Source organism: Triturus cristatus, chromosome 3_2, assembly GCF_964204655.1.
Source record: "Triturus cristatus chromosome 3_2, aTriCri1.1, whole genome shotgun sequence".
NCBI lineage: Eukaryota > Metazoa > Chordata > Amphibia > Caudata > Salamandridae > Triturus > Triturus cristatus.
This window is the reverse complement of record NC_140584.1, coordinates 484,159,218-484,186,425: the sequence shown is the minus strand read 5'-3', so window position 1 is coordinate 484,186,425 and position 27,208 is coordinate 484,159,218. Positions and strand designations below refer to the sequence as shown.

The 27,208-nt window shown below is 47.5% G+C and overlaps 1 protein-coding gene across 5 annotated transcripts in view; it reads left to right on the top strand.

Moving 5' to 3' along the window:
- STK33 (serine/threonine kinase 33) overlaps positions 1 to 27,208 on the top strand; it is a 1,543,521-nt gene that overhangs the window by 1,061,748 nt on the left and 454,565 nt on the right. For all 5 annotated transcript variants that reach the window (XM_085648124.1, XM_085648123.1, XM_085648121.1 and 2 more), the window contains one exon: positions 15,126 to 15,238. In XM_085648124.1, the coding sequence (XP_085504250.1) occupies positions 15,126 to 15,238 (113 nt within the window). The remainder of the gene's footprint in view (positions 1 to 15,125; positions 15,239 to 27,208) is intronic.

Genomic DNA, 27,208 nt, shown 5'->3' with positions numbered 1-27,208 from the left:
AGACAAGGTCGCCCAAAACGTCGCCAGCAGAATCCGCTGGCCGTTAGAGGCTACAGCCCACAACTGTCTCAGGGCGGAATGCCCCCGGCCCTCCTTGGAGGGGAAAGTAGCTGCCACCCCTGAGATTGACCCCCGGATGCGGACTTTTCTTCAGAAATTCGTCAAGGACCCGAAGAAGGGTATTGACAGGTCTTGGCTTGCTTGCCAACACAAGCTCCTTGATATCCTAGGACCAATAACCAAAATCCTAGACGTGGCAGAAGAAACCAAGCTGTCAGGGTTCCTGATCTCCCCCGAACACCTCATCTCCTGGGCCCAGCACGTGGTGGTGTTTTAAGTAATGCCAACTGCGCTCTTTCCACCGAGCGGCGCAGGTCTTTGCTGATTAAGGTGGACCCCAAACTTGGTGATCTAGCCAATTCTGAAGCGGGTGCTGTGGCACAAGGTGGCCTTTTTGGCGAGCCATTTATTAAAGAATTAGGAAGGTTCGTTAACACCTTCACGTCTTTAGACAAGGTGCAAGCCTCCATCAGAAAGGTCTTTCACCCCTGGGTTTTCCGAGGGGCCATGCGAGGCAGGGGCCGCTCGTCCATCCATCCTAATCCGCACAGAGGGCAAGGCTCCAACCATGGACAATATCAAGATTAGGCCAGATTCGGAAATTTCTCTCCGACAAGAGGACGCTGGGGCAAGAACAGAGGTGGCAGAGGCGGTGACTGGCGGTGACTCCTCCAACTCTTCCGGTGAGTGTTTCCCTTTCTTCCCTTCTAAAGGTGGGGGACCGTCTGGCGCATTTTTTCCAGGCCTGGACTTCTGTCACATGGGACGCCTGGGTCCTACAGACTGTTCAAGGGCTCCACATGGTTTCACGGGGAACCTTCGCAACCAGTCCCTCCGCGCCCACTCTCCTTTTCGTCCGCAGACGCACCGCTGGTTGACTACGAGGTTCATTCTCTGTTGGACAAAGGGGCGATTGTGGAGTCTCTCCTACACCCCAGAGGTTTCCTCAGCAACCTCTTCGTGGTGGACAAGACGGGCGGGGGCCAACGGCCCGTCATCAACTTGTGCAAATTCAATGAGTGGCTGGTTTACCGCCACTTCAAGATGGGAGGAATCCATCTCCTTCGCGACCTTCTCAGACCCAACGTCTGGATGGCGCACATGGGACGCCTGGGTCCTACAGACCGTCCAAGGGCTCCACATGGTTTCACAGGGAACCTTCGCAACCAGTCCCTCCGCGCCCACTCTCCTTTTCATCCGCAGACGCAGTGCTGGTTGACCAGGAGGTCCATTCTCTGTTAGACAAAGGGGCGATTGTGGAGTCTCTCCTCCACCCCAGAGGTTTCCTCAGCAACCTCTTCGTGGTGGACAAGACGGACGGGGGCCAACTGCCCGTCATCAACATGCGCAAATTCAATGAGTGGCTGGTTTACCGCCACTTCAAGATGGGAGGAATCCATCTCCTTCGCGACCTTCTCAGACCCAACGTCTGGATGGCGCGCCTCGACCTCAAGGACGCCTATCTGACGATACCCATTTACCCTCCTCACAGGAGATTCCTGCAGTTTCTCCAGCAGGGGAAAGTGTTCAATTCACCACTCTACCATTTGGCCTTTCCTCCGCCCCTTGGTGTTTTACCAAGGTTCTCAAGCGAGTCATAGAACGACTGAGGACGTCCGATATGAGACTTATTGTTTATCTGGACGCCATCCTTCTGATGGTCCAGTGCCACAATTCCTTAGCACATCAGCTCCAGACGACGGTCAACCTTCTTCAAAGCCTGGGCTTTGTGATCAACGAGGCGAAATCCACACTCGTGCCAGCCCAGAATGTAGTTTTTCACAGTTTCTCGATAATTACATAAACGCTACTCTGTCTCCCAGCTCGCAAATTGGCGAAAATTCGTCACGAGATCAGGAGAGCTCTCGAACAGTCCCAACTCTCTCTGACAGCTAGCCCGTATAGTGGGTCTCCTCTCTGCCTCAATCCAGACTATCTTCCCGGGGCTGCTCCATTACAGAGCCCTACAGCGCCTCAAGGTGCACAGTTTACACAGAGGCCTCTTGTACTAACAGAAAGTGAGCCTCTCTGCGGACGCCAGGAAGGAACTTCACTGGTGGCTCACTAACATGGAAGCCTGGAATGGACGTGCAATCTTCGGTTCCGTGCCAGATACCGTTATTGAATCCGATGCCAGCAGGTCTGGCTGGGGCGCGAGGTGTGGTGACTACAATACAGGAGGTGTGTGGTCACCTCAGGAACAACAGTTGCACATCAACTGTCTAGAGCTCTTAGCGGGATCGTTTGCGATCCAGTTTTGGACCAAGGACTCGATCCGGTCCTGCGTCCTCCTCAAGATGGACAAAGTATCGGCAGTCCGATACATCAACCATCTAGGGGGCACGCGATCGAGAGCACTCTCGGATATGGCGGCAAATTTCTGGCAGTACTGCCTAGATGACACGTCTCCATTACGGCGGAGTACCTTCCGGGTCAGGACAACCAGTTAGTGGACTTCCACTCTCGTCATTTCCACGACGCGAGTCTCTGGAAGCTGCATCCGGGCGTCTTTGCGGACTTGCAGATTGTCTGGGGCCCGTTTTCGGTGGATCTCTTTGCCTCTCGTCTAGACCACCAGCTTCCCTGGTTCTTCAGCTGGAGACCGGATCCCTTGGCAGCCTGGACGGATGTGTTCCTTCAGGATTGGCGGGGCAAAACGGGCTATGTCTTTCCCCCGTTCGCCATGATAACCAGGGTCTCGGCCCAAGTGCATCACCAGAGAGAGGACGTGGTTCTAATCTCTCCGATTTGGAGATCTCAAGCTTGGTTTCCAGTTCTTCTGAAACTTTCTTGGGATTCTCCAATCGCACTCCCCTGGTTTCCAACCCTCCTTCTCAGTCTGGACAAGGTTCCTCACCAGTTGATCGCCCAAGGCTCCTTAACTTTGATGGCGTGGAGGATTACAGGGGACGATGGGCGGTCCCAGGCCAATTTTGGAGTGGCTGAAAAATTCATGTCCAAGGCCTGGGCAAATAGTACAGTCAAACGATATCGATCTACCTGGAGATGGTGGTGTCGTTGGTGTATGCGACAGTGTCTCAATCCTGTGGCGACCGATGTGACTTCTATCCTGAATGTTTTGGCCTCTTTGGTGTAGGACAGTTTGGTTTATAGAACCATCAATACCTTCCGTTCCGCCATTTCAGCGGGTCATAACATTGTGGATAGTTCTCCCGTGGGTGAGCACCGTTTGGTTTGCCGTCTTCTTTGGGGCATCCGCCTCTCCTTACCTCCCGAGTCTTGTTATTTTCAGCTCTGGGATGTCAGTCAGGTCTTGAAATTGTTCCTGTCTTGGCAGCTGAACAGATTCTTCTCTCAAAAGGAGCTGTCGGCCAAGTTGGCCATGCTTCTTTGCCTTATTTCCTGCAGAAGGGTTTCTGATATTAAAGCCCTTGATGTTACCAGCAGGATATTCTCCCCCTCCGGGGTTACTTTCAATATTCGCCATTGGACGAAGTGTGGAACGGTGTCTATTTCTTACCTGGCTTTTCCGGATTCTCCAAAGCAATGTGTGGTCTCGTGCCTCAAAGCTTACGAGGAAATGTTGGAGGAGTTCCGCCCGCCAGGGGAACAACAGTTGCTTATTGCGCTCAAGAAACCCCATGAGGCGGTCTCCTCCCCCACCATTGCCCGTTGGGTGAGGTGGGTAATGCAAGAGGCTGGAATTGACCTTAGAGCCTTCGGCGCTCACTCTACTAGGGGGGCTATGGCCTAAAAAGCTTTTACCCTGGGAGCTCGTCTTGAATACATTCTGAATGCAGCAGATTGGTCTTCAGACTCTACCTTCAAACGGTTTTACTTCAAACCGGTGATTGATATGGCTCACTTAGTGGTGAGTAAGCTTTTAACAAGCATAATCCTAGCCTTGGGTCCTGACATAGAATGAAACATTTCCCAGCTATCGTAACGGAAAGTTTCAATTCTATTAAGGACTTGGAGGCGAGGATTATCCCACCCAGGGTACAACGTCTTGTAACTTCCCTCCCTCGTAATAGAGTAAGTAAACTGTTTAACTGTCTTAGGTTTGACTTGATTGCACATACTGTCAAATGCAGTTTCGTGTTTTTTCCCCTACAGGGAATGCTGTCACCTAATGGTGTTGTTTGCTTCCAGCAGGAGACTCTAACAAACAGGATTCCTGAAGCATTTGACCTGGCTGACCACGAGCGACGAAAGAGGGGAAATAGAGGTTGACAGAGGACTATGACACCCAGGGAACTCTGCGATTGGTGGATCTACATTGACACTCTGTACTTGAACTGTCTATTGTTAAAACCTTGTTATTCCCTATGTTTCATGGGAATAGTAGTTTTTACCTGTTTCTATGAATGGCTGCTTTTCAATAAAGTGGAGAAAGAATAGCATAATCCTCGCCTCCGAGTCCTTAATAGAATTGAAAATTTACGTTACAATAGCTGGGAAATTTTTCATTCACATCATCTGTCTGGAAAATGAATAGTAAAGTGGAACTGTGAAGTGCTCGATCCGTAGGTCATAAGAATGAAGATAACAAACAGTCTGTTTATTCAGTGTCTTATTTCTTTCAGTATGTGCAATAAAGACATTGAATATAAATCTATGCGAGTTTATTTTCTTCTTTGTCTTTGATGCCTATATGTCTTTCTTTGATTTACTGGGAAAATTAATTCATATTCCAATGACATTCAGTTCAACTAATTATAATCCCATTCGTTTGCTTATGGATCCTCAGTGGAATACTTCCACTGATGGCCTAACCGAGGAGAAGCCGTTGAATGAAGGACTTTAGACAGTCTTCCTTATTCAGAGTAAAACCTGTCTGTAAGGGACAGGAAAGAAAATAATGACCTCATCACCCTAGTAGAAAACTCCTATTGTGTGGCACCATTCCCTTTTCTATTTAAAAAAAAAAAAAGCTCCCACTTCTGGAGTCTGTATTTGAAAAACGATGTATTTTTAAGTTTGTTGGCTGGCCGTCATATCTGACTGTACTGTCGTCCTTCAGTTACAAAACTGCCATGACAGCAGTTCCTTTCAATTTTTTTTTAAACAAACTTTATTAGGTTTTATGAAGCAAGGTATTGGCATCTCCCAAATTTCATTGCTAGTCCCCCTCTCCTCATTGTAGTATACAATCGTACAAACAGAGGATCGCAGCTCAACCTTTAGGCACGTTTCCGCAATTTCCTTGAGAAATAAGAATCATGTAACTAAGGGAGCAATGTCCAGTACTCAATAGGGCCCAGCATACGAAACTTAACTATTCCTACTAAATCGATCCATACCCTAAATACCCCTCCCCCCTCCCTCCTCCCTCCAGGCATGTCACATCCCCCATTACTCTACACTCATCGAAAACCACTAGTGATGCTTGATCTCCAAAAGGTAAATAATAGAACCTTGTGCAGGCTGCCGCTTTGGGTTCATGTATCTTGCATATCGCTAATGGGGGCGCCTGGCTACTTCTACGTGCCACAGAGGGCCTACTCTGTCACCAACTCTCCCGGGTCAGTGTCATCGTCACTTTCATCATCTGGTTCTTTTATTAGTCCCACCGGGTGTTCCCACGCTCTAGCTGCCTCAAGTGCTCTATCGCTCCCCGTCCTCTTTGCCACTTGTAGCCGAACCATTCCATCACAGTCAGCCCATTTGATAAACACTCTCTTCCAGCGATCTAAGCTCGGTGGCCCACTTGCCTTCCAGTGCTTCGTTATTTCTCTATTGGCAACCACCAATCCCATATCTATAAACTGCTAGTGATTTTAGTTTCAGCTGTGTGGGGAAACCAATGCGGTATACAAGTCCCCAATGCCATTTCTAGTTCCCTATCCGTCACTACCTTCAATAGTGTAAGCATTTCATTCCAGTACGTAGTCAGAAGCGGGCACTTCCAAAGCATGTGAGGGAAGTCTACCCCTACATCTCGGACATTCATCTGCGTTAGTGTTGAAATATGTTTTGATTTTTGCCGGTGTGAGGTAAGCATGATGTAAAATATAGAAATGGAGCAATTGAAAGCAGGCATTCCTGGTGCTCTTCCACGCACGCTCCACTATCTCAGCCCAAGCCCTTTCCGGAATCTCTCTCCCTACGTCTACCTCCCATTTGTACTTAAGTATGTCCAAAGGAGATAGCTTCTCGAAGGTCATGCGCTTGTATAGACACGTGACTGCCTTAAACCTCCCTGCTGCAGTCACTATGTATTGGCACCCTAAAGAAACCTTAGGTTCCACTTGGCCCTCTCTCCAATGCGCACGAATAGCCGCCGTGAGTGCTGTATGAAGTAGGAAGTCCCCTCCTCTCAATTCAAACGCTCCTGCAATGTACAAAAGGGCAACATGGTCCCGTCCTCATACAGGTCCCCAAGAGTATCCAACCCCCTCTCAGCCCAATCCTGCATCTCACGCCATGAGCTCCCCTAGGGAAGCGCCTCGCACTTCTGGGGCATACGGCACTTTCTAATCTGCCCTCTTGAGACACCGCCTCCAACATTGTCTTGCTGTCTTAAGATCCACAGGCAGGGCACCCATGTGAACAGGAAGATCTAACACTATTCGAAATACCTGCTGCTTCTTCAGGACTCCTCCTCTCTCCTCCCCCATCCCTCGAAGTGTCTACGCCACTTGCTGTGTCAACCACTGCAGCTGCGTGGCTAAATAATAGGTTTCAAAGTCCGCCACCGCCCAGCCACCCTCCGACCGTGGACACATCAGTACTTTCAGGGAGACCCTCCGTCTCCCATTTCCCCATTAAAACCCCGTGATCATGGAAGTGAGTTGCTTAAATATCCGCACTGGTATCCAAACCAGCAGGGTTCCGAAGAAATACAGGGAAGCGCCACCATTTTAAGTAAAGCTACCCTCCCGGCCACTGACGGTGGCAACGTTCCCCAAAAAGCAGAACTGCCCGCCAGGCCTCTCACTGCTCTAACGATGTTGCCCTCTAGGATATCTGAACTGGAATGATATATGTGGACCCCCAGATAGGGGAGGCATCTATATCCCCAACGGACTCCCTCTGTATTTTGCGACTCGCATCTATTATCATTAGCAGGATTTAGCCCAATAAACCCTGAGGCCAGACATCTCCCCTAGTTCGTGCAGTACCGCCTTTGCTCCCAACAATTCTCTCTCTGTGTCACCCAGAAACATAAGCCGATCGTCCGCATACAAGGCTATATGATGTATTTGACCTCGTACCCTCAGCCCCTCAAAGTATCTCCCAGTCCTAGCTCTCACCGCCAATGGCTCCATGACCAACGCGAACAAAAGAGGAGAAAGCGGGCATCCCAGCCTCGTGCCCCTGGTCAGAGTGCAAGCGTCTGATATCACCCCACCCATCCGAACCCACGCTGTACAGGATTTATAAAGTAAAGCCGTCCATGCTATAAAATCTGCCCCCAACCCATGACATGAAAGCGATAGGGCCATTCCAAACTGTCAAAAACCTTCTCTTTGTCAACTGCGAATATCGCGGCGCTGGCCTTGAGGTAAGAGTCCGCTTCGAGTATACTCAACAATCTCAGAACGTTGAAGGCCGTATTCCGAGTGGGTATAAAGCCAGACTGGTTGCGATGGATTATGGTTGACATATAGGGCAGCAGACGGGTAGCTAGAATTCGGCTTAAAATCTTATAGTCCGTGTTAAGCATGGATAGCGGACGGTATGCTGTTCGATCCCACGCCGGTTTACCAGGTTTTAGTAGCGGGAAAATAACTGCCTCTCTTGTAGACACAGTGAGATAACCCAGGTGCCGCGCCCTATTATATAAAGTCACCAACCGCGGCGCCAACTGCTCAGAGTACATAGCATAAAACTCAATCGGAAGCCCGTCCGTACCCAGCGTTTTGTTCCGCGCCATGTGTTTAATAGCCGCCCGCACCTCTCTGAGTTAAATATTCCCGCCGAGCGCCTCCGCTTGCTCTCCCTCCAGTTGCGGAAGCTGGAGCTCGCGTGTAAAGCACTCTAATTCTTTCCCAGTCCTAGTGCTGTTGCTCCTGTATAACTCCTTATAGAAGGCATAAAACAACTTGTTTTTTCCTTCTTGAGTGAAGCAGGCACCTCCCTACGGGTTTCGAACCTCCAAGATTGGCGACCCCCTGTGCGCTGGATTGGCCAGCCAGGCCAGTAAGGCTGTGGTCTTGTCCTCCTCGACATATATGCGTGCAAGATATGCCTTGTAGTCAAAGCATATTAGGCGCTCCACCTGCCCCGCCAGCACCTCCCTTGCCACTTCCAAGTCTCGCTGTCTATCAGGATTTTCAGGGCGCAGTGTCTCAACCTCCCGCAGATGGGTGTCGCCCCCTCTACCGCTGCTAACAGCCCTCTGCGCACTCCCACCATTTCAAACTTACAGCACCCCTGAAGCACCACCTTAAAGGCATCCCATTCCACTAGTGGCATGGAGGCAGATCCCCCGTTATCCTCAAAGTATTGGGTAATGGACGTACTCACCACTTCCCGAAACACTGGATCCTCCAACGCCTCTGGTTGGAGCCGCCAGGTAGGTATCTGTGTCCGGATTTGCGACCAGCACATCTGAAGATACACTGGATTATGGTCCGACAGTGTCCTGGTAAGATATTCACTGCTCTGCACCCCGACCTGCACGTCTGGAGTACACAACAATTCATCCAGTCACACGTGAAGGTCGTGCAAGCAGAGAAATAGGAATAATCTTGGTCAAGCGGATGTTGTGTCCGCCAGATATCCACCAGGTCCCATCGGGCCTGCCAAGACCGCCTGGCTTCTGCAACCTTATAAGTGGGAGCATTAGGGAGTGGGGGGTGGGAACGGTCCAAAGCCACATCCATTACACAATTAAAATCCACTCCCAATAACACTGACCCAGTGAGGTAAGGCGCCAACTGCGTGGACAGCTGTGCAGAAAAGGCGGGCTGTTCTACGTTGGGAGCGTATATACTGCTCAAAGCGATATCGCGCCCATCTAATTTTCCAAGGACCACGACAAATCTGCACTCCGGAAAAATAAGCTTTTCCCTACATTGGAAAAGCACCCCCGCTCCACCCAAACCAGCGCTCCTCTGGCAAAGGCAGAATAAGTTGTGTAGTACATCTGACCCCGCCATCGCCGCTGCAACCCTGCCCCTCCTGCTCCTGCAAGTGAGTCTCTTGTAGCAGCGCAATATGCACTCCTCTCCGCACTAAATATGCATGAAGCTTTTGGCGACGCCACATAGAATGCATGCCCCGCACATTCCAGGATAAACATTTCAAATCATTTGGAGACCCCAGTCCAGCTGTGTTAGGAAAACAACCTTCTGAGTTAGGTTAGTGACATGCCTGGCCCTAACATCCCCTAAAACTAGGAAACAACCCCAACTCCCCCACCCCAGGGCAGCTACTACAAAACTAGCACCCATCCAAACCACAAAAATAACACACTCAAAGACCCTCTGACAAATTCAGAGGTGTTGGGGGTTGCAACTGGCTTAAATAAGTCTCAAATAACATCAGCCTCGAAACAGCTTCACCAATCCGGGCCGTCCGTCAATCCACCGCTAGCTGCACCAGGTCTCAGACTTTAGACTAGGTGCGGGATTGCGGCCAGCTGCGTCAGGCTTTGTCATCCGCTGTTTGCCTGCGTCACCACACGCATCCGCTCCTCGCCAGTTAAGGATGAGTCCAAATCCTGCCCGACAGAGCCGTCAGTGGAGTCACAATTCTTTTCACCCGATACAGGGGTTTGGACCCGCGCCAGTTCCACCACTGCCCCCAGCGCCTCTGCTCGCTCTCTAGCCGTCTGTGTCAACGTGAGCTTCTTCTGGGTCCTATTGCGAGTACGCCGCCGTTGTGGCACGGATCTTTTTGGCCCCTGGTCTTGCTTCTCATCCACGACCCCATTTCTCGGCGTTTCCTTTCTATAGTTCTCCAGCCAGTCCCAAGCTTCCTGAGGCGAGTCAACATAGTGAGTAGTTCCATCCAGAATAATATGCAACTGAGCCGGGAACATCAGGGAGTACTGGAGGCCCTCCTTCCACAATGCCTTCTTGACTGCCACATAAGAAGCGCCGTCTCCTTCGCAACTCCATCGTGTAATCCAGAAACTATTTGACTTTAGCATTGTCCACAGTAAAGGTGCCATCTGCTCTCGTCTTTTGTAATAATAAATCTCTGTCCCTGAAGTGGAGCAGGCAGGCCACCACCGACCTCGGGGGCCTTCCGGGCGTCAATGGTCGAGCCGGCACTCTGTGAGCTCTCTCAAGCGTGTAAAAGGCTGCGAGTCCCTCCGGAGCTACTACAGTTCTGAACCATTGTTCCAGGATCGACACCATATCGCCCCCTTCCGATCCTTCCCGTAGTCCCACGACCCTTACGTTGTTCCTCCGGTTGCGTCCTTCTGCATCCTCGGCTCTGCATTCTAGTGTCGCTACTCTGTCCGTTAAGGCCAGCACTTGCTGCGTCACATCTTTGTGTGCTTGTGCTATGTCCACAATCTCTAGTTCAGTTTTTTTTAACCCTCTCCGAGAGTTTCTTATGTTTGTCGTGCAAGAGGCCGAGCCCCACTCCCACCGTGCTGATGTCATGGTGAAGGGTCGCCTTTGTGTCCGCTATGGCAGCCAGGATCTGCTGCAACTGCCTCTGCACTGGGTCATCCGCGGTACCACTCTCTGGTCCCTGCGGTTAATCCACTTGGTCCTGGGGCACCCCTGTCTGGCGGCCTTTAGGTTTGCCCATAATTGCCGGGGCACCACTGCAGGGTGCAGGCCGTGTCCCTCTCCGAGCCCTCTACAAATACAGTTCACCACACAAAAGGCCCGGTCCCCTCCGCACCTTCACCGCCTCTGGGACACCAGCAAGGCCCCGATCGTGCCGCCTAAGAGAGGGCCCCGCACCCCTTGAGTGCTCAACCTTGCCCCCAGAGAGCCAGGCAGCGTCCTCATAGGTCAACATATGCAGGTACACCAGGGGTTCCACTCCGGTTCGAAGTGCATGCCAGCAGCCAAGTTATATATCCTTTGGTGCCCTCTGGTCTTCGCCAAGATATTGCGCGTTCTCTCCTAGGCCTCTCCCAGCCACCAGCTCGGTCTCTTTCCCCCAGGGGGCCCAACAACAGTCAGTCGTCACCCCGGCACAGGCTCCAGGTAGGGGGCTTGGTCAATGGGGTCCCCAGGGTAGCATCCCACAGGATACAATCCCTGAGTAGAGCCAGGTCAGGAGGCCCCCCACACAGTCCCTCAGTGCACCCCACCCCTGATACCTTCAGCGAGCGCGTCCGCTCGCTCCTCTCCACTGGGCCACTCGCTCAGGTCTCAAGTCCATTCAGGAGTCCAAGTACCATCACCACGGACCCAGGGATCATCCACACTCAGTGGGGGCACCAATTACCGTGCTGATCGCGGCTCTCCTGTCCTTGTCTGCTTTCCGCACACAGCAATCCGCAGGCAGCAGGCAATCCTCCGCGTTGCAGCGGTAGTGGGGGATGGGATCCGGAGTTGCCCGCCCTCCTCACTCCTGCGGCCCCAGCCTCGCCAAGTCGACATCCGGCACCCGTGAATCGCTGTGCCTGCACAAGGTTCCCCGCTGTGCTCTTCGCGCCATGCAATCCATATCCCAATGACCCGGGGCTGCCTACTCGCTCGGCCGCTTCGTCTTCCCGTCCATTTTGAAAGACTCGGCACCCCAGAGCCGATGCATGGTCCCCACGGGAACTCGGTCGCGCCGCACTTTTCGCTGCGTCCGAGCCTTGCCGCTGCCACTCAGTCCCTTCAGAGGACTCGATGGGCCAGAATTCCACCCCGGCTGTGCAGTAAAACAGGATAATGACGAGGCTGATGCAGAGCTCCTCGCTCACGCGTCCGCCATTGTTGGTGGCCAAGCCACGCCCCCCATGACAGCAGTTTCTTTCAATGTAGAGAGTTGTCCACACGGCCAGCAGACAACTCTAAATTTGGCAGGCCTAAATTTGGCAGACAGAAGTCCCTCAGTATTATAGAGGTATTGTCCTCTACCATCCTGACAGTTATCTCCATCCTCAAAACTCTAAATAAGGTACATAGTTTTTCTTCCTTCTGTCCTGAGATTGGAATGAAGCCTCTCAATCATGATGTGTTGGTCGCTTTATAAGGGGGCCTATGCAATTGTTTCTATTTTTGATAAAAGCACCCTAAAAACTAGATGGTTTTATGCCACTGGGATACAACATTTCTAGTTCTGATTTTTGCTTTTACAAATCATTGCTTTCAGGTGTTATAACCTGATGTGTTTAATTGAACAGAACCAGAATTAAGAATTCCAGAGTGCACTGATTTGCTTCAGACAAAGAGGTCTTCTGACATGGAGCCTTTAGGCAATCCTTTATCTGGCCATGGTATATTCCTATGGCTTGGTGAGTTAGAGTTAATACATACCTCTAGAAGAGTAAACCGCTTTAAACAGTCTTGCAAAGGCTCTAATCATCTTTATCATTAGTCATATCTGCAGGTAAACGTAAAGAAGTAGAAAGGACCATTTGTCGAGCACAAGGCAGCTGCATAAAGTGCCTCCTAAGTTGCTATGTCTTGGTCCATGGTGTAATGGCATGGTATTCTGTGCCATGTCTGTCAAAAATAACTGGAAAATACTCAAACATTTCTTTAGAACAATAAGCTAATGCCTTCATCAGTTTTTGCACTAATGGCTTCATGTCACAAAACAACTGTGACCACAGTAGTGCTTATCATTATGTACAAAACCCTTTTTATTAGTGGGAAAATTATTTCAACTAGTAAAAGGACTGTTGCAGTTGCTTCTGAATTGAATATAGGAGGGTTCATGAAAGGGTTCTTCTCCCTCCCCTTTTCAATTTCAAAGGAATGTATTGATAGTTTGACTACAATTGCAGTTGCAAACAATTGATGAGCAAACAACCCCTGATTTGGGGTGGTAACTAATTTGCAAATGTGAAGAGGTCCCCTTAGGACCTCTTTCCCTTTGCATTCATGTTGGCAACCTATGGGGGGAGAAGTTTTCCCAAACTGATTTTTTTTAAAAAATTGACCAGCACTGGTTCCTTTAAGTAACACGGACTGCTTTGAAAAAAAGAGCAGTTTTCATTTTGGAATGCAGTCATAGAGATGATGGTGTGAGGTCCCTTTGTAGGCCACCCTCTCTGTGATTACAGCCAATCACAGAGAGTTTCAAATTCGCACCTGCCTAATGAATATTAATTTGGTAGGTTATTCTGCAACCCCCTGCAATTCAGTATTTTGTGAACCAAACAAACAGTATTTATGACAGTTTGTAAAATACTATTAGATTCTCAAAATGTATGTGCAGATTTTGCAACCACTTTTTATGAATGAAATAGTACAGCAGAACTCTAACTTTCATAAAAGTATGGATGCCATTGTTTTCACTCCTTGTTTGCAGTTCTACCTGGTGTAAGTACCTGTTGAAATTTGCACAAGGCATAATAAAACTAAAATGTAAGTTGTTTAGACAGCAGCCGGGTAAATAGTGCAATATTTGCATGACTAACGGCAAATGGTGCACACTGTTTGATATTTAGCCAGCCACAAGGTAAATGATGACGTTTCTTTTCAAGTTATTTTCAAAGCCACCGTCAATAAAGTAGCTCATTTCTGCTATTTACACAGCTGCTGAGTAAATATAAAAATGTATTTGCTATTTGCCAGGCTACTGGTCAAATAATTTAACATTTCTGCTATTTACCCTGCAGATACATACATGATTAACCCGTTCCCTGCTCGTGACGGAACCACTCCGTCATAAGCCACGGGCGCCGTGTGCTCATGATGGAGTGGTTCCGTCATGCTACGGCCGTTGGCGGGCTCGGCCCACGCGGCACTGATTCCCTGCCTGTGCGGGCGATCAATGCAAGTGGGCGGAGTCATGACGGAACCACGCCGTCATGAGCACAGCTCGCCCGTGACTCATGACGGCGTGGTTCCGTCATGAGCATGGCGGCGCCGCGCTGACCCCAAACCCCCCCAGCGCCGCGGCGGAATTCGTGCTGCGGCGAAGGGGTTAAGTTTATTTGCTATTTACATGGATGCTGGCCTAAATGTACATGGCTGCTGTTTTGACAACAGCTGGATAATGAGCGAAGTTTTTTTGTTTGCTTGACTGCTAGCCAAATAATACAAAACGTCTACTATTTAGCCAGTGTCCAGGTACATAATGAAGCTTCCCAGTTATTTGCATGGCAGCTGGTTTGAATAGTGCAGAATCTCTAATATTTAGACAGTGGCTAGATAATAAGTGACTTTTTTTGCCATTTGCACCCCCCCCAACCGAACAGGACAGAATCTGTACTATTTAGACAGTGGGTGGGTAAATAGTTAAGAGTACCTATTTCACTATTTTACCTAGTCAAGTTTTGCTATTTGCACGGTTGTTGTCCAAACAGTGAAGAACCTCTCCCATATAGCCAGTGTCTTGGTAGATAGTTGTGTGTTTTCTGCTATTTGCACCCAGCCTGCCAAACAGTGCAGAAATTCTACTGTTTAGCGAGCAGCCGATACAGAGTGAAGTTGTTCTGCTATTTGCACAGTCGCCAGCCAAACGGGGCAGAATCTCTACTATTTAGCCAGTGGCCAGCTAAATAGTAAACATTTTCTGTTATATACACAGCCGACGTCCAAACAGTGCAGAATCCCTAATATTTAGACAGGGGCCAGGTATATAGTGAAGTTTCTCTGCTATTTTCAAGACAACCGACCAAAGAGTAAATCATTTCTAGTATTAACCCAGCGGCCAGGCACATTTTTTTAAAATACTTTGACAATACTGGTATCTAGAAACATAAGGCTGTTTGAGTGCACGCTCTCCGCATACAGTATTTTATATTTTCTTATTTTATATATTTTGTTTATGCAGTTATTTTGTTTTTTAATCATGCAAAATAACAGCTAAGGTGAGTGTATACCACTGAAAGAAGATCTGAAATAAATTAACTTTATTGTAGTCTAAATACAAACCTGTAGTCAACCATAAGATCTTAAAATTTAAATGTCGTCATTTGAACTGTTTAACAGTGGATGTCCAGTTTTTTTATGTAGTATGTAAATAATTCAACAGTACTTAAAAACAAATGTAAAACTGTCAAATGCTTTTAATTATAGATTAAGTGGTGACCCTCCTTTTAAGGGAAGCTCAGAAGAAAAACTTTTTGAAAATATAAAAAAGGGAGAACTACATTTTGCTGATACAGTGTGGGTTGCAATCAGCAGTTCTGGTAAGTAAAGCAAAGATGCTCTCTTAAAAATGTTGTGCTTGAGGTCAACTTGCTTAATTTAAGGAGAACTAGGTTAAAACAATTGGTTAATTTTTGTTAATTGTTCCGTTTTTTAATCAATGTATTTGCCATCAACTGATCTTTTCTTTTGTTTTGCAGTCGATGGTGATAAGTATTGAAATTTTTAAAGACAAAATGCTCCTTATTTAATTTATTTTCTTCCTAGTCCCTCGCATTTACTTTAACAGTGGGCGGAGAATTCCGCTCCGCCCACAGAGTGTGCGTAGTTTTGCCTACTCTGCGTTCCATGGAGAACGCGGAGTAGGCAAAACTCCACACACTCCGGAGCGGAGTTGGCCTGCCGCCCGCCTCTACCCCCAATTAGATATACCTTAACACTAATTTAAAACAATTAAAAACCACTTACCTTTTAACCACGGCGTCCCCAGGCTCCCCTCTTCTTCGCCATTAGAAATACTGCTTAAGAAAACTGCGCTAGCACGCCCGTGCATGCGCATTTCTTTGAGCAATGCGCATGCGCAGTTTTCTTAAGCAGTATTTCTAATGGCGAAGAAGAGGAGGAGGGCAACCCCTGGACACTGCAGTTAAAAGGTAAGTGGCTTTTAATTGTTTTAAGTTAGTGTTAAGGTATATCTTAATAGGTCGGTGGAGGCGGGGGCGTAGCTTAGCTACGCGGAGTTCCTCTGAGTTTGTTGCCAACTCCGTGGCACTCCGCGTAGCCCTGCTACACACACTACGCCCAGGGTTAATTTACTTGTCCACAGAGAACCAGTATTCCATACATTTTCAAGTATAGTTAACAAGGAGCGGGAAATTAAATCATATCAATCTGTTTATTCCAACGTGGATCCAAAAACTATATGACAATGTGACTCAATTCATTATCTGACTTTTAAATCTCGATGGTGTCTGCCTGTTGCTTTAACACCATCAAAATGCTCAGAAAACGAAATGGTTTCTCCTGAACACATAGAAAACGGTGACCCAGGCACTCATCAGTAGACTGGCCTACAGAAACGCTCTCTATGATGGCACTTTGGCTTGCTTCATCAAGAGACTTTCAGTGGTCCAAAACACAGCCGTCAGGCTCGTTATCAATCTGCCTTCTCTTACCATCGTCACTGCCCACTTACGTAATCGTCATTGGCTGCCCGCATATATGTATTCCCTCTTCAAGCTTCTTACTCATATCTAGATAGCACTTTATCATATGTGCCCTCATCATTCTTAGCTGTTGCATACACTTCTGTGTTCCTTTGAGACAACTTTTCTCTGCCCACTCACTAGTCTTGCATCTGACGTCCTCGAGTAGCAGCGTATTCTTTTTGCTAACTGGCTCCAGTTGCTTGGGATACTGTTCATCTCTATTCGTTCCGCTGTGGATCACTCGTAATTTAGAAAGAACCTTAACACCTATCTGTTCTAACTATCTTAGTTTCGAAACTCCAGGCTATCATGTTTTGTTCTATGCTAGGACATACTTACAGGTGAAATGTGTAAGTACAAATGAGTGGAAAGATTTCCTTTACGAGGGCGCATGGTTTTAACCCTTTCTCTGAAGGGGAAAAAACAGCATTATGTTTTTCAAGCATGTTTTTTTTTTCTTTGCGCCCATACAAACTAAATGCTTTATTCGGCAAAATGGTACAAACCCTGCATAGTATCTCGTTGCAGCTTGAAGACAGTGAAAAATGTGGAGATATTTTCATTTTTCAAAGAAATGAACTCAATATTTTGCAATGCTCAAATGAACATACAAAGAAGGAAGTGTTGCCCTGAATGTATGGAGTCTGCTAAACCCAAAAATTTGTGGTGGTTTGGGGAATGTAGCCTTCTCAAACAATTCTCTAATAGATGTGCAGATCACGGAATCGTGGTAGAATCATTATTTATGGCTCACTGTTCATTTGATAACAGATAACAGATCTTTTGGAGCAAGTCCAGCCTCCCTTGCCCCGACGGGCCGAATCATGATGAACATGATGTTTGTCAGACTTTTAACAATTCTGTTTCAATAACAATGTAATGCTCTCCAGTTTCCCACGCGAAGGGACACATCCCTGCAATGCCTTTGACCCCAGCGTTGTTACTCTGGGTCTCTTGAGCGTGAAAGTACCAGAGGTGTCGATTTTGTATGTGTTCAGGGTGCCCACAGGCGATAAACTGGGTGCAGTGCATTTTGGAATCTTAAAAGCAGCAAAATAAATGCCAGTTTTAGGTACCTGTCTTTTGGTCTCTTGAATCACCTCTGGTCTGTATCAAAACATACTTCAAAGATATATTTGTAATATATAGCCATCAAAGGTTTATGCTCCTGGGTGTGAGACCGACCTCACCCTTATTGGCCACAATTTCTAGGTGTTTTACCGCCCTAGGCGAGAATTGAAAAATGCCGCCCCCTCCCTTTTACTACCATCACTCTCAGGCCTGATTACTCTCTCCCCCTGTCATCCAGGCTAGAAGAATGAATGCATTCAGCCCTGTCAAGAATCACGCATCAGGCGTTAGACTAACGCATTTCAATGTGGTGGTCTGCATCACCGCACTGAAATGCAGTGTCACGCCTTATAGTGCCTCAGCTGTCAAGCGCCGGGCAAAGCTGCCAAGGTTTCAGATTGCCATGTGTGACATTTTCATAATTTCAGGCTAATTATGAGTGACATTTTAACGACTATGTGTGACACATTCTCGCAAGCAAAATCAAGCAATAAAGACGAGGGAAACATAAATATCAGAAATTAAACACATATAGAGCAACGAGAAACTCTAAGAGGATCTTAAAACTGTTGCAAAGTACCAGAAATTTAAGGGCATTGACGTAGTGCCCTTGTAACCTGATCATACTGTTAAGCTGGGCAGGACGGTCCGGTGCTGGAGATATTGTTGTTTTGTCTAGCATGTGGCGCCGGCCACGGCGCTATAACTAGGCGAATTGCAAGCAGCACTAGTCAACCCGCACAGGCACCCTACCCCGACTCAGTTACACTACACTAAAGTGCGCTAACGCGTCACTGATCAAACTGAGCAGAGAAAGACTGTGCGACTGCACACTTCTCAGACTACAGAGGCACGGCAGGCAGCTCTGAATGTACCCATTTTATAGCACCCATTACAAGTAGCTAGTGTAACTAGATACTGGGCTCTGTGTGCACACTTCTTTCAGGGGCGGGAGGCCAGCAAGCGAACCTGGAGCCACAACAGAGGTGCAACTAGAGCCAAATTTCAGGGGGGGGGGGGGCTAAGAAAAAATGGGGGGGGGGCTTATTCTTCCAGCAATAGGCAGAGTGGAGATGCAGGGGCTCTAAGAAGGGGTGAATAAACAACAAAGCCTCGTTAGCAAGCAAATGGTCTTTTAAAGACCTGTGAAGTACTCGGTGCGGCTGTGTGTGTGCCCGGGAAGCTATCTCAACCCGGGCTGCCACACACAACGGGGGAGGGGGTGGGGCTGAAGCCCTTTGAGCCCAATGGGCGTTGCGCGCCTGAGTCACAGCGTGGCAAATCTGGCTCGGCACTGGGCTCTCGGCTGGACAGCACACTAGGCACACTGTTTCAGCTAGGTCCTTCGGTGGCAGGATATCGGATGTTAGCATGCGGTGCTGCCAATGCCATATCCATTGCCAGGCAGCAGGCCAGTGTGTGCCGCCAGTAGCATTGAGCCAGGTAGTTTGAGGCGGGTCGAGTCCATCACAGGAATCTCATTCGCTAGTATTGGACTGTGAGAGGGAGAGCCCAGAGAGGACGACTACTTCCCCCTTCCCACTACAAAGACCAGAATCCCTCAGAACAGGGAAGACATTTTACAGGAACGAACACCCACGAAATAAAAGCACGGGAAGAAAAGCACCTACTTTTCCTGTTTCCCCGCAGACCAGCACTATTCCTGGAGGTCTCGTGTGGCCACACCGAACGACGGAGACGAGGGGAGGAGCTGACCCCGGAAGTGAAGCGCCGGGAGAGGTAAAAGCAAGGCCCGCCCAGGAAGGGTCGTCGTTGTTGGGAGGAAGCGGAGCCCGGAGAGAGGAATCGAAAGTGGAGTCACGAATCGACCGACAGGAGAAGGAGCACGCTGACGGCGACCAGAGCGGAAGCGATGAAGACGAAGCAGACGACCGCTGGACCGAGGAATGGTGGAGTCCTCTGGAAGATGCTGAGGGGCGGCCGCAACTCCGGAGAGTTGCGGCGGGGCCGGTGAGTACCGCTGTACAAGGGAACATTGGGGAAGACGTAGATACGGGAGGTGGGAGGAGGGTGCTTAACGGAGGAAACGGGAGGGGGGAAGGCAGTTGGAGGATACAGGGAGGGGACAAAGACGAGTGTGTAGATTCCAGACCTACGGGGAGGGGTTTGGTAAACACTCCACCATCTGGGCCATAGTCAGCTGTGCCCGTAGGCGAAGTACCCTTTTTGGGAGGTCAATTTACGTTACGTATCGGATTATAAATCACTATTTTCCGTTCCACCTCCCTATACCACGTAACCCCCCCCTCACTATTCCCGTGTCACCTCACCATTCCCTATTTTGCACAACAGAACTCAGAATCACCGGGTGTTGGTGACGGCAGAGCATAACGACATTGCCACCTAAAAGAACTCACAAACGGCCACCATTGTTTTTTTCTTTCCTCTGAGCCTCTGGCCACGACACCACGACGGACGGAGCGGAGCACCTATACCGGACACTGGCCATACAGTCGAAGAGACCAAGACCACCACACCGCCTTCTCACTTAGAGTATCCCGACTGGAAGGAAGAAGCAATCTCTGATACCTTGAACACTCCGCTTGTGCCACCTGACAATAAAGCCACTCCTGTTAGACAATATATAAAGCCTCCGCGTCTGTATATCCGACCCAGTCTCCCACATGGACCCTGATACCGCGGAGGGGCAAGGTGCGTTCCATTGCTCACTCTCTCGGCTTTGCAATCCAGGCACGCAGGTTATCGGTCCCGAGACGAAGCAGTGTGTGACCTCCACGCTCATCCCGCTGCCATGCGGACCAGTTGCTTTGACCCTTAGCCCCTCTCACAGAGTAGGGGCAGCAGCACCTGCTCCAGTCCAGACACCCGGAGGCAGGAGTCTATGAGCGGCTCAGCCAATCCCTGCAAGCGGTGCAATATAATCAGCCCCGCGGCACTAGTCACCCCCACCCGGGGCTTCTCCCGGCCGTCTCATCTCCTATGCAGTACAGGGACACGCGCTGGGGGCCGCAGGCAGCGATATCATCAGTACCCCCTCCAGGTATCAGTTCTGGGACGTGACGGCCATGGCTGGGAGGGAGCCTCTACGGTCTCGCGGCCTTTGTTCCAATCGTAGTGTGGGACAGGCTCTGGCTGGCACTCTCCATTTGAGAGGCCTGAGATCTGCCCCTGAGCTGCACCAAAACGTTTGAAGAACTGCCACGGTGACCCGCCTATTGTTTCTGAACCAACTCTGACTGTGACGTCAATTAATTAACTTGTACCACTTTGCAGGCCGAGCTCTAGCAGCTGAGCCAGCGCCCCCAAGGCTGTCAGGAGGGGACCGCGCTGCCACTGCAGCTGTAACTGGTGCATTATAGCAGCCCCTCTTTAGATATAAAAGAACTTGTATTTTGCCGCCCTCCCCCATTTGCCGCCCTAGGCGGCCGCCTAGTCCTGCCTAATGGTAGAAACGGCTCAGCAAGTTGCTGAACAAGAAGAAGTCTTCCTCACACCGGAACATGTTCCTCCCAAGGCTCAACACAAATTTGTGTTCTGCATACATTCTCCACCTGACCTGATGGTACAGAGTGCCACATTGGTGGCAGATGAGGTGTGTGGGATGGGGGTGCAGGTGGGAGTTGGCAGTAGTGTGTGTGTAGGGGAAGCAAAGCATACATATTAGTAGCTGAATTGCACAAAGTGAAACCAGAAAACCTGGGATTAATTCCAGCTTTCCTCTTTATCAAATTGTGTGATCCTGGTCAATTGTATTATTTTGCCTCCTTTTTTTCCATTATCCTGTATAAGAGGACCTTGAAATACATGATTTCAGGTTGTTCGCTGTAGAAAACCTTCTCCTGTGTGTCATGTAATAAACTATGTTGTTCATGTATAATAGGAACCCAGGCCACCCAAAGAGTGCAACTGACATGTTTCTGGGTTCACTATTGGCATTGGTGTCAGGGTGAGGGGCAGAAAGAATGTTTCTAAACTGATGTTTGAAAAATATTGCTTTAAAAAAATTACTTTTTAAGGCACTGATATAATCTGATGTACTAAGGTGAAACTGTTCTGCATGTTACTATAATACACTTTTTCAACTTTGAAGAAACTTTGTCATACTTTTACACTTTTGCTGCCTGATGTCTTTAAAAATGAAGGTGTTCCTAAAGTTAAGTGGTACAGGACTCCCTAGTTACTGTCTTTCTTTAACTTCAATGAACCTTTAAATAAATGCGTGCCTGTTTATTTGACATATTTTTAATATTGGTATCTAGTAAACAGCAGCCCAGTGCTGCTGTTAAACAGGGGGCCGCATGTAGAGGACAGGAGGACAGCATGTGGCCCTTGGGCCATACTTTGAGTATCACTGCCCTTGATCTTCCGAGTAGGGATTCACACTCTAGACACCAAGAAATGTTTTTTTAAATTTCAAAAGGTTTTATTGAAATATTATGATGACAGTAAGTGTAGAAACAAGAAGGAAATACAGTGTAATATGATGCATATTCTCGTGGAAAAAAAAAAATGAAAATTTTTGCAGACGGTGCTTTGTTATTATGGGGTTACATAAAAGTAGGGTTACATATGTTACTTGATGCTTAACATAAGGAGTGCATACGTGAGGTATAAATAATGTATGAGAAAATCTGTTAAAAGGACCACATAGATGTTGGGGCTATTTTTTGCATTTAAAGAACGTAAAACAGGAGTAAACCCGTTTGCCCAGTTGAGACCGGGTGAATTATAATAGCAAAACAACAATGTCTCAACCAGTAATTACAAAGGCAATTAAAGTGAATGCATAAATCATTAGGGAAGGGAAACAGGAGACCAAGTTCAGAAAAAAAGCATTATTATTATGCAAATGGTTATGACAGCACTATATTACAACTGAATTAAAGTAGCCAAAAAACACCAATTGTGTACTGACCGTGCTCAGTGCAAGTGATAAGTGCAGTGACACAAGTGATATATACACAGCGTGAAGTGGCGCAAAATAGAGACAAACAATAATCACAATCAAATAATACAAATACAATGAATAATTTGCTTTGAGGATTTAATCCTGCAGTAGCCGTAAATTACCCTGGAATGTCGACGGCGTTTCGACCTTGTTCAATAAAGGTCATCATCAGGACAATGGCTACAGTTTTTAAGAAGTCGTGAAGGCACGTAGTTAACAAATCCCAAGAAAATTGCAAAGGTCACTGAAAGGCGATCGCAATCAATGGATGTTGTGGGCAAATGAATTGAGAATAGGCATGAACGCGGAAGATGCACAGGAACGCTCTCCAAAAATTAACCAATGCAGCGTTATGGCCGTAAGTTCAAGGCTCAGTTTGGCAGAAGGGTATCAGCTGTGCCGATTCATGACACGAAGACAACTAATGAAAAGTCGATAAATGAAGCAATTTTTTTAAATTAGCCCCCAGTAGCAAGAAAAATCAGTACACGGGCAGGACTTAATCACCAAGACGGATACACCCTTGGGCTAATTTAAAAGGCTCCATACCAGGATCTTTTTTGTCAAACAACTAAGGAGCTACTTATGCTCTACAATCTGGTTACTGTCCTGTTGATGACCCTACGAATACCTTCTGGGTCGAATCGTCACTAACTCTAGGGGGCATAAAAACATTTATTAAGGAGCTCGTCCACCAAGAGCTAACAAAAGAATTGATGGATTCTCTCCTTTTTAAAATCTGATCATTTGTAGTATTAGACCACTGCACTGTCTATTACCCACTTTACGATCGCCTCTTATGTTTTCTTTTTCACTGTTACCACTTGCACTGTGTGATCACTTTATTTCTCGAATCACCGTTGTTTTTTTAATTGTAGATTCCTTTTGTACAGTATCTGAATTTGATTTCTTTGACATTCTCTGTATAAAATAATCTTAAATTAGTTACAGTTCTCTGTTGACGTTCAGTTGTTTGTGATTCTACTAACTGGTAATCACATATTTACAGTATCCATATTGTTAAATGTAACCCAGAGGGAGATTTGCTGCTTCATGACTACTGTATACCCTATCCTTCCTAGGTATACTGGTTCCTTCTATGGTAATGATAGCATTTGATTTAAACTATAGTCTGATATTTCTGAGATGTTCTGCATTGTATCTAATAGGGCTGGAAAGGATTTAACTGTATTAGCTGTAAATGCAAGCTTGTCATTGGTATGTTGTGAAGGCGGGAATGTCCAACATGTTTGATTTAAACTAAATATCTTTTATGTTGGGGTTATCGCTAAATGGCCAAGAAGAAAAGGAGGGGAGAAAGGGCAGCTCTGATGAGTCCCTTTCCCCAGAAAAAAGGAATTGGAGATGAAGTTGTTAACTCTTATTCACATCTTTGGATATGCATATAAGTTAATTACCATTTTAATGAATTGATCCCCGAGTGTGTACTGCTGAAGGGAGGTATGCAAATAAGACCATTTGATCTTACTAAAGGCCTTTTATTCATCTAAGGATATTGCAGCTTGGGTGGGTTTATGAATGGGACTTTTTCAATCATGTGGTTAAAGATATGTGGGTTCTTGCTGGCCATTCTGCTCGTAAAAACCCAGTTTGTGAAGGGTGAATCATTTTAATGTCACCTTTTCCACTCTTACTGTTGATGCCTTTGCTCAGATCTTAGCTTCATCTTTAATCCATGTGATTAACCTGTATTGTTTTTGTTAGGTTTCCTCTGCTATCAGTTCCCAAGGCCAAATTACTGTGTTTATTCGCTTTTGTGTGGAACTTTTCTTGTTAGGTTTCACCTGTAGTCAAATCTCTTGCATTTAATATATCTTAAAAGGGGGCTCTTATCAGTTCCCATCACCGAAATAGTGTTTATTCGCTTTTGTGTGGAACTTGTATTGTTGTTGTTAACTTCCCTCGGCTGCACGCATTTACGATGCCTCTACTAAAGCTGTTCACACTGTTTAAGTTCCATTCACTGTTAAGATATCTCTTCCCATCGAAAAGGCAGACAGCTTCTAACAGTATTGAAATGCTTGCTTCTCCAATATTGGATCTTTCATAGATTCACATGCTTGAATCATTCCCCGTCGTCGAAGTGTGAGTCCCACGGTACCATAATAAAGCAGTATGTATCAACACTATAGGCTATAATGGCATTGAAATAGTCAGTTTAATAGCCTCTCTATGTCCTTTTGAAAAAAAGACCAAACCTGAATTATAACCAATCAGGCGACAGCACCCTCTCAGATTTTCTACTGCACATCGTGTGAAGGGAGTTTCCCTGATATCTGCTCAGTTTCTTCAACTATTAGTTCTTTTTGGATCATCCAAGATTATATTTGATATTTCAGTTCTCTGACCCTGGCACGAATATGTAAGAGTAGAAGAAAACAAGGCAATGGACTACAAAATATGTTTAACCTTTTCCACAAAAACTCTCACGTTCAGAGAGATGAGGCTAATATTGGGACTACATAAACTTAAATCTGTCTCTGCTGATGAGGACAGTGAGGATTCCTTCACCTCACAGAAGAGGTCAAAGGGAGAGATCGCACCAAGGGTCTCCAGAGGGCGCGCAGAACAGCCATAAAGACTTCCCATGAGTCTTGATAAGGCATTCTCACACACACACAGAGAGAGAGAGAGAGAGAGAGAGAGAGAGAGACACACACACAATTGGAAAAAAGTTCCTCAGAGGCAGACCCTACAGCTCCCTCTTCAGCCCTGACACTACATCAGGGAAATCCTCATAACCTGACAATGAGGCGTCTACCGCAAAGCTGCGGTCAAAATCGTTATCAGCCATGTCTACTATTACTGCTTCACCAGTAACGGCCGTGTCTACGATGGCCTCGTCTATGAGGGTCATCTATGACGGGCACATTTACGATGGTTGTCTATGATGGCCTCATCTATGACGGTCGTCTACTACGGCCTTGTCTACGATGGTCATCTATGACGGCCTTATCTATGACGGCCTTATCTATGACGGCCTTATCTATGACAGCCTTATCTATGACAGCCTTGTCGATGACAGCCTCGTCTAAGTCGGTTGTCTACGACGGTCGTCTACGACAGACTCGTATACGATGGCCTCATATACGATGGCCTCATATACGATGGCCTCATTTACGATAGTCTCATCTACTGATGACCTCATCTACTGGTGGCCTCATCTACTGGTGGCCTCATCTACTGGTCTCATCTACTGGTGGCCTCATCTACTGGTGGCCTCATCTACTGGTGGCCTCATCTACTGGTGGCCTCATCTACTGGTGGCCTCATCCACTGATGGCCTCATCCACTGATGGCCTCATCCACTGATGGCCTCATCCACTGATGGCCTCATCCATGAATGGCCTCATCCATGAATGGCCTCACATATGATGGCCTTTCCTACGATGACGTCATCTACTATGGTATTGTCTGTGACGGTTGTCTGCGATGGACATCTACGATGGTCATTGACGACAGCCTCATCTACAATGGTCATCTATGATGGTCATCTATGACAGCCTCATCAACCATGGCCTCAGCTACGTAAGGCCTCGCCTAAGTATGGCCTCCTCTGCGTATGGCCTCATTTATCAATGGCCTCATCTCTGAATGGCCTCATCTGCAATGGCATGGTCTATGATGGTTGTCTGTGACGGTCATCTATGACAATGGCCCCGTCTGTGATAACCTCATCTACAATGACCATGTTTACGGCGCCTTTGTCTACGACGGCATTGTCTGCGACGGCATTGTCTGCGACGGCATTGTCTGCGACGGCATTGTCTACGACGGCATTGTCTACGACGGCATTGTCTACGACGGCATTGTCTACGACGGCATCGTCTATGATGGCCTCTTCTGCAGTGGCCTCTTCTATGACTGACACCAGCAAAAAATGGGAGTAGCCATGAAAGCAGATGCTACTTTCCTTCAATTAGTGTGCCATGGCTGGGATTTAAGTCTGTGCTGTTTTACCAGCTAATCTAGGTGTGGTTAAATGAAAAACCATCACTAGCTTAGGCACATACAAAATACTTTTTGTAAGTAGTAAGATCTACTGAACTTTTTGGATTGCTAGTAAGGAGTCTAGCACTACCCTTTCTCCAATCTTTGGAAGTTTTGCTTTTTCTAGGGTAGGTAAGGTGCAACACCACACTACACCTACTTTACTATGTCTTTAGTTGGGTAGGTGAGTGGGTCCCAGCCCTCTAGGTACAGCAGTCTGAGGTTCTAGGAACTCAGGACCTTGGCTGCATCTAGGAAGCTAAAGACAGGTAGTAACCCTAACAAAGAGCAACTCAGAGATGGTCCTGCAGCATGACCTCCAAATTCCTGGAAGGCCAGAAGGGCTGGATAACTTTGGGATGGTTGGAAGCCCAGAAGAAGGGTCAGGGTCTGCTCACCTCAATTACCCCATTTTTCAGCCTGACCCGGAGTAGTGTGATGACTCTACACTGGTGAACCCCGATCACCCAAAGAATAGTACAGATAGTACAGAGAGAGTCCTTAGAGGTATCCTCCCCTCCTTTATTTCTCCTGGGAGGGTGAAGAGTCCAGGAGATGTCTAGGTCCTCCTCTATCAATTCCAATGCTTCTAGCACTTCCATAGGGACCTCCATCTCTAGCCAGAGGGAGAACTCCTTAGAAAGGCAATACCACCTGCTCATTCTTGAGAGAGCAAAGCTCAGGATCCAGAAGGAGCAGTTGGTCCTTGACAAGGAAGCCCCGGAAGATGCAGAAGGTTAGGAAGAATTTGGACTAGGGTCCCATGGTGGAAGCACTAGCGAACCTAGGGT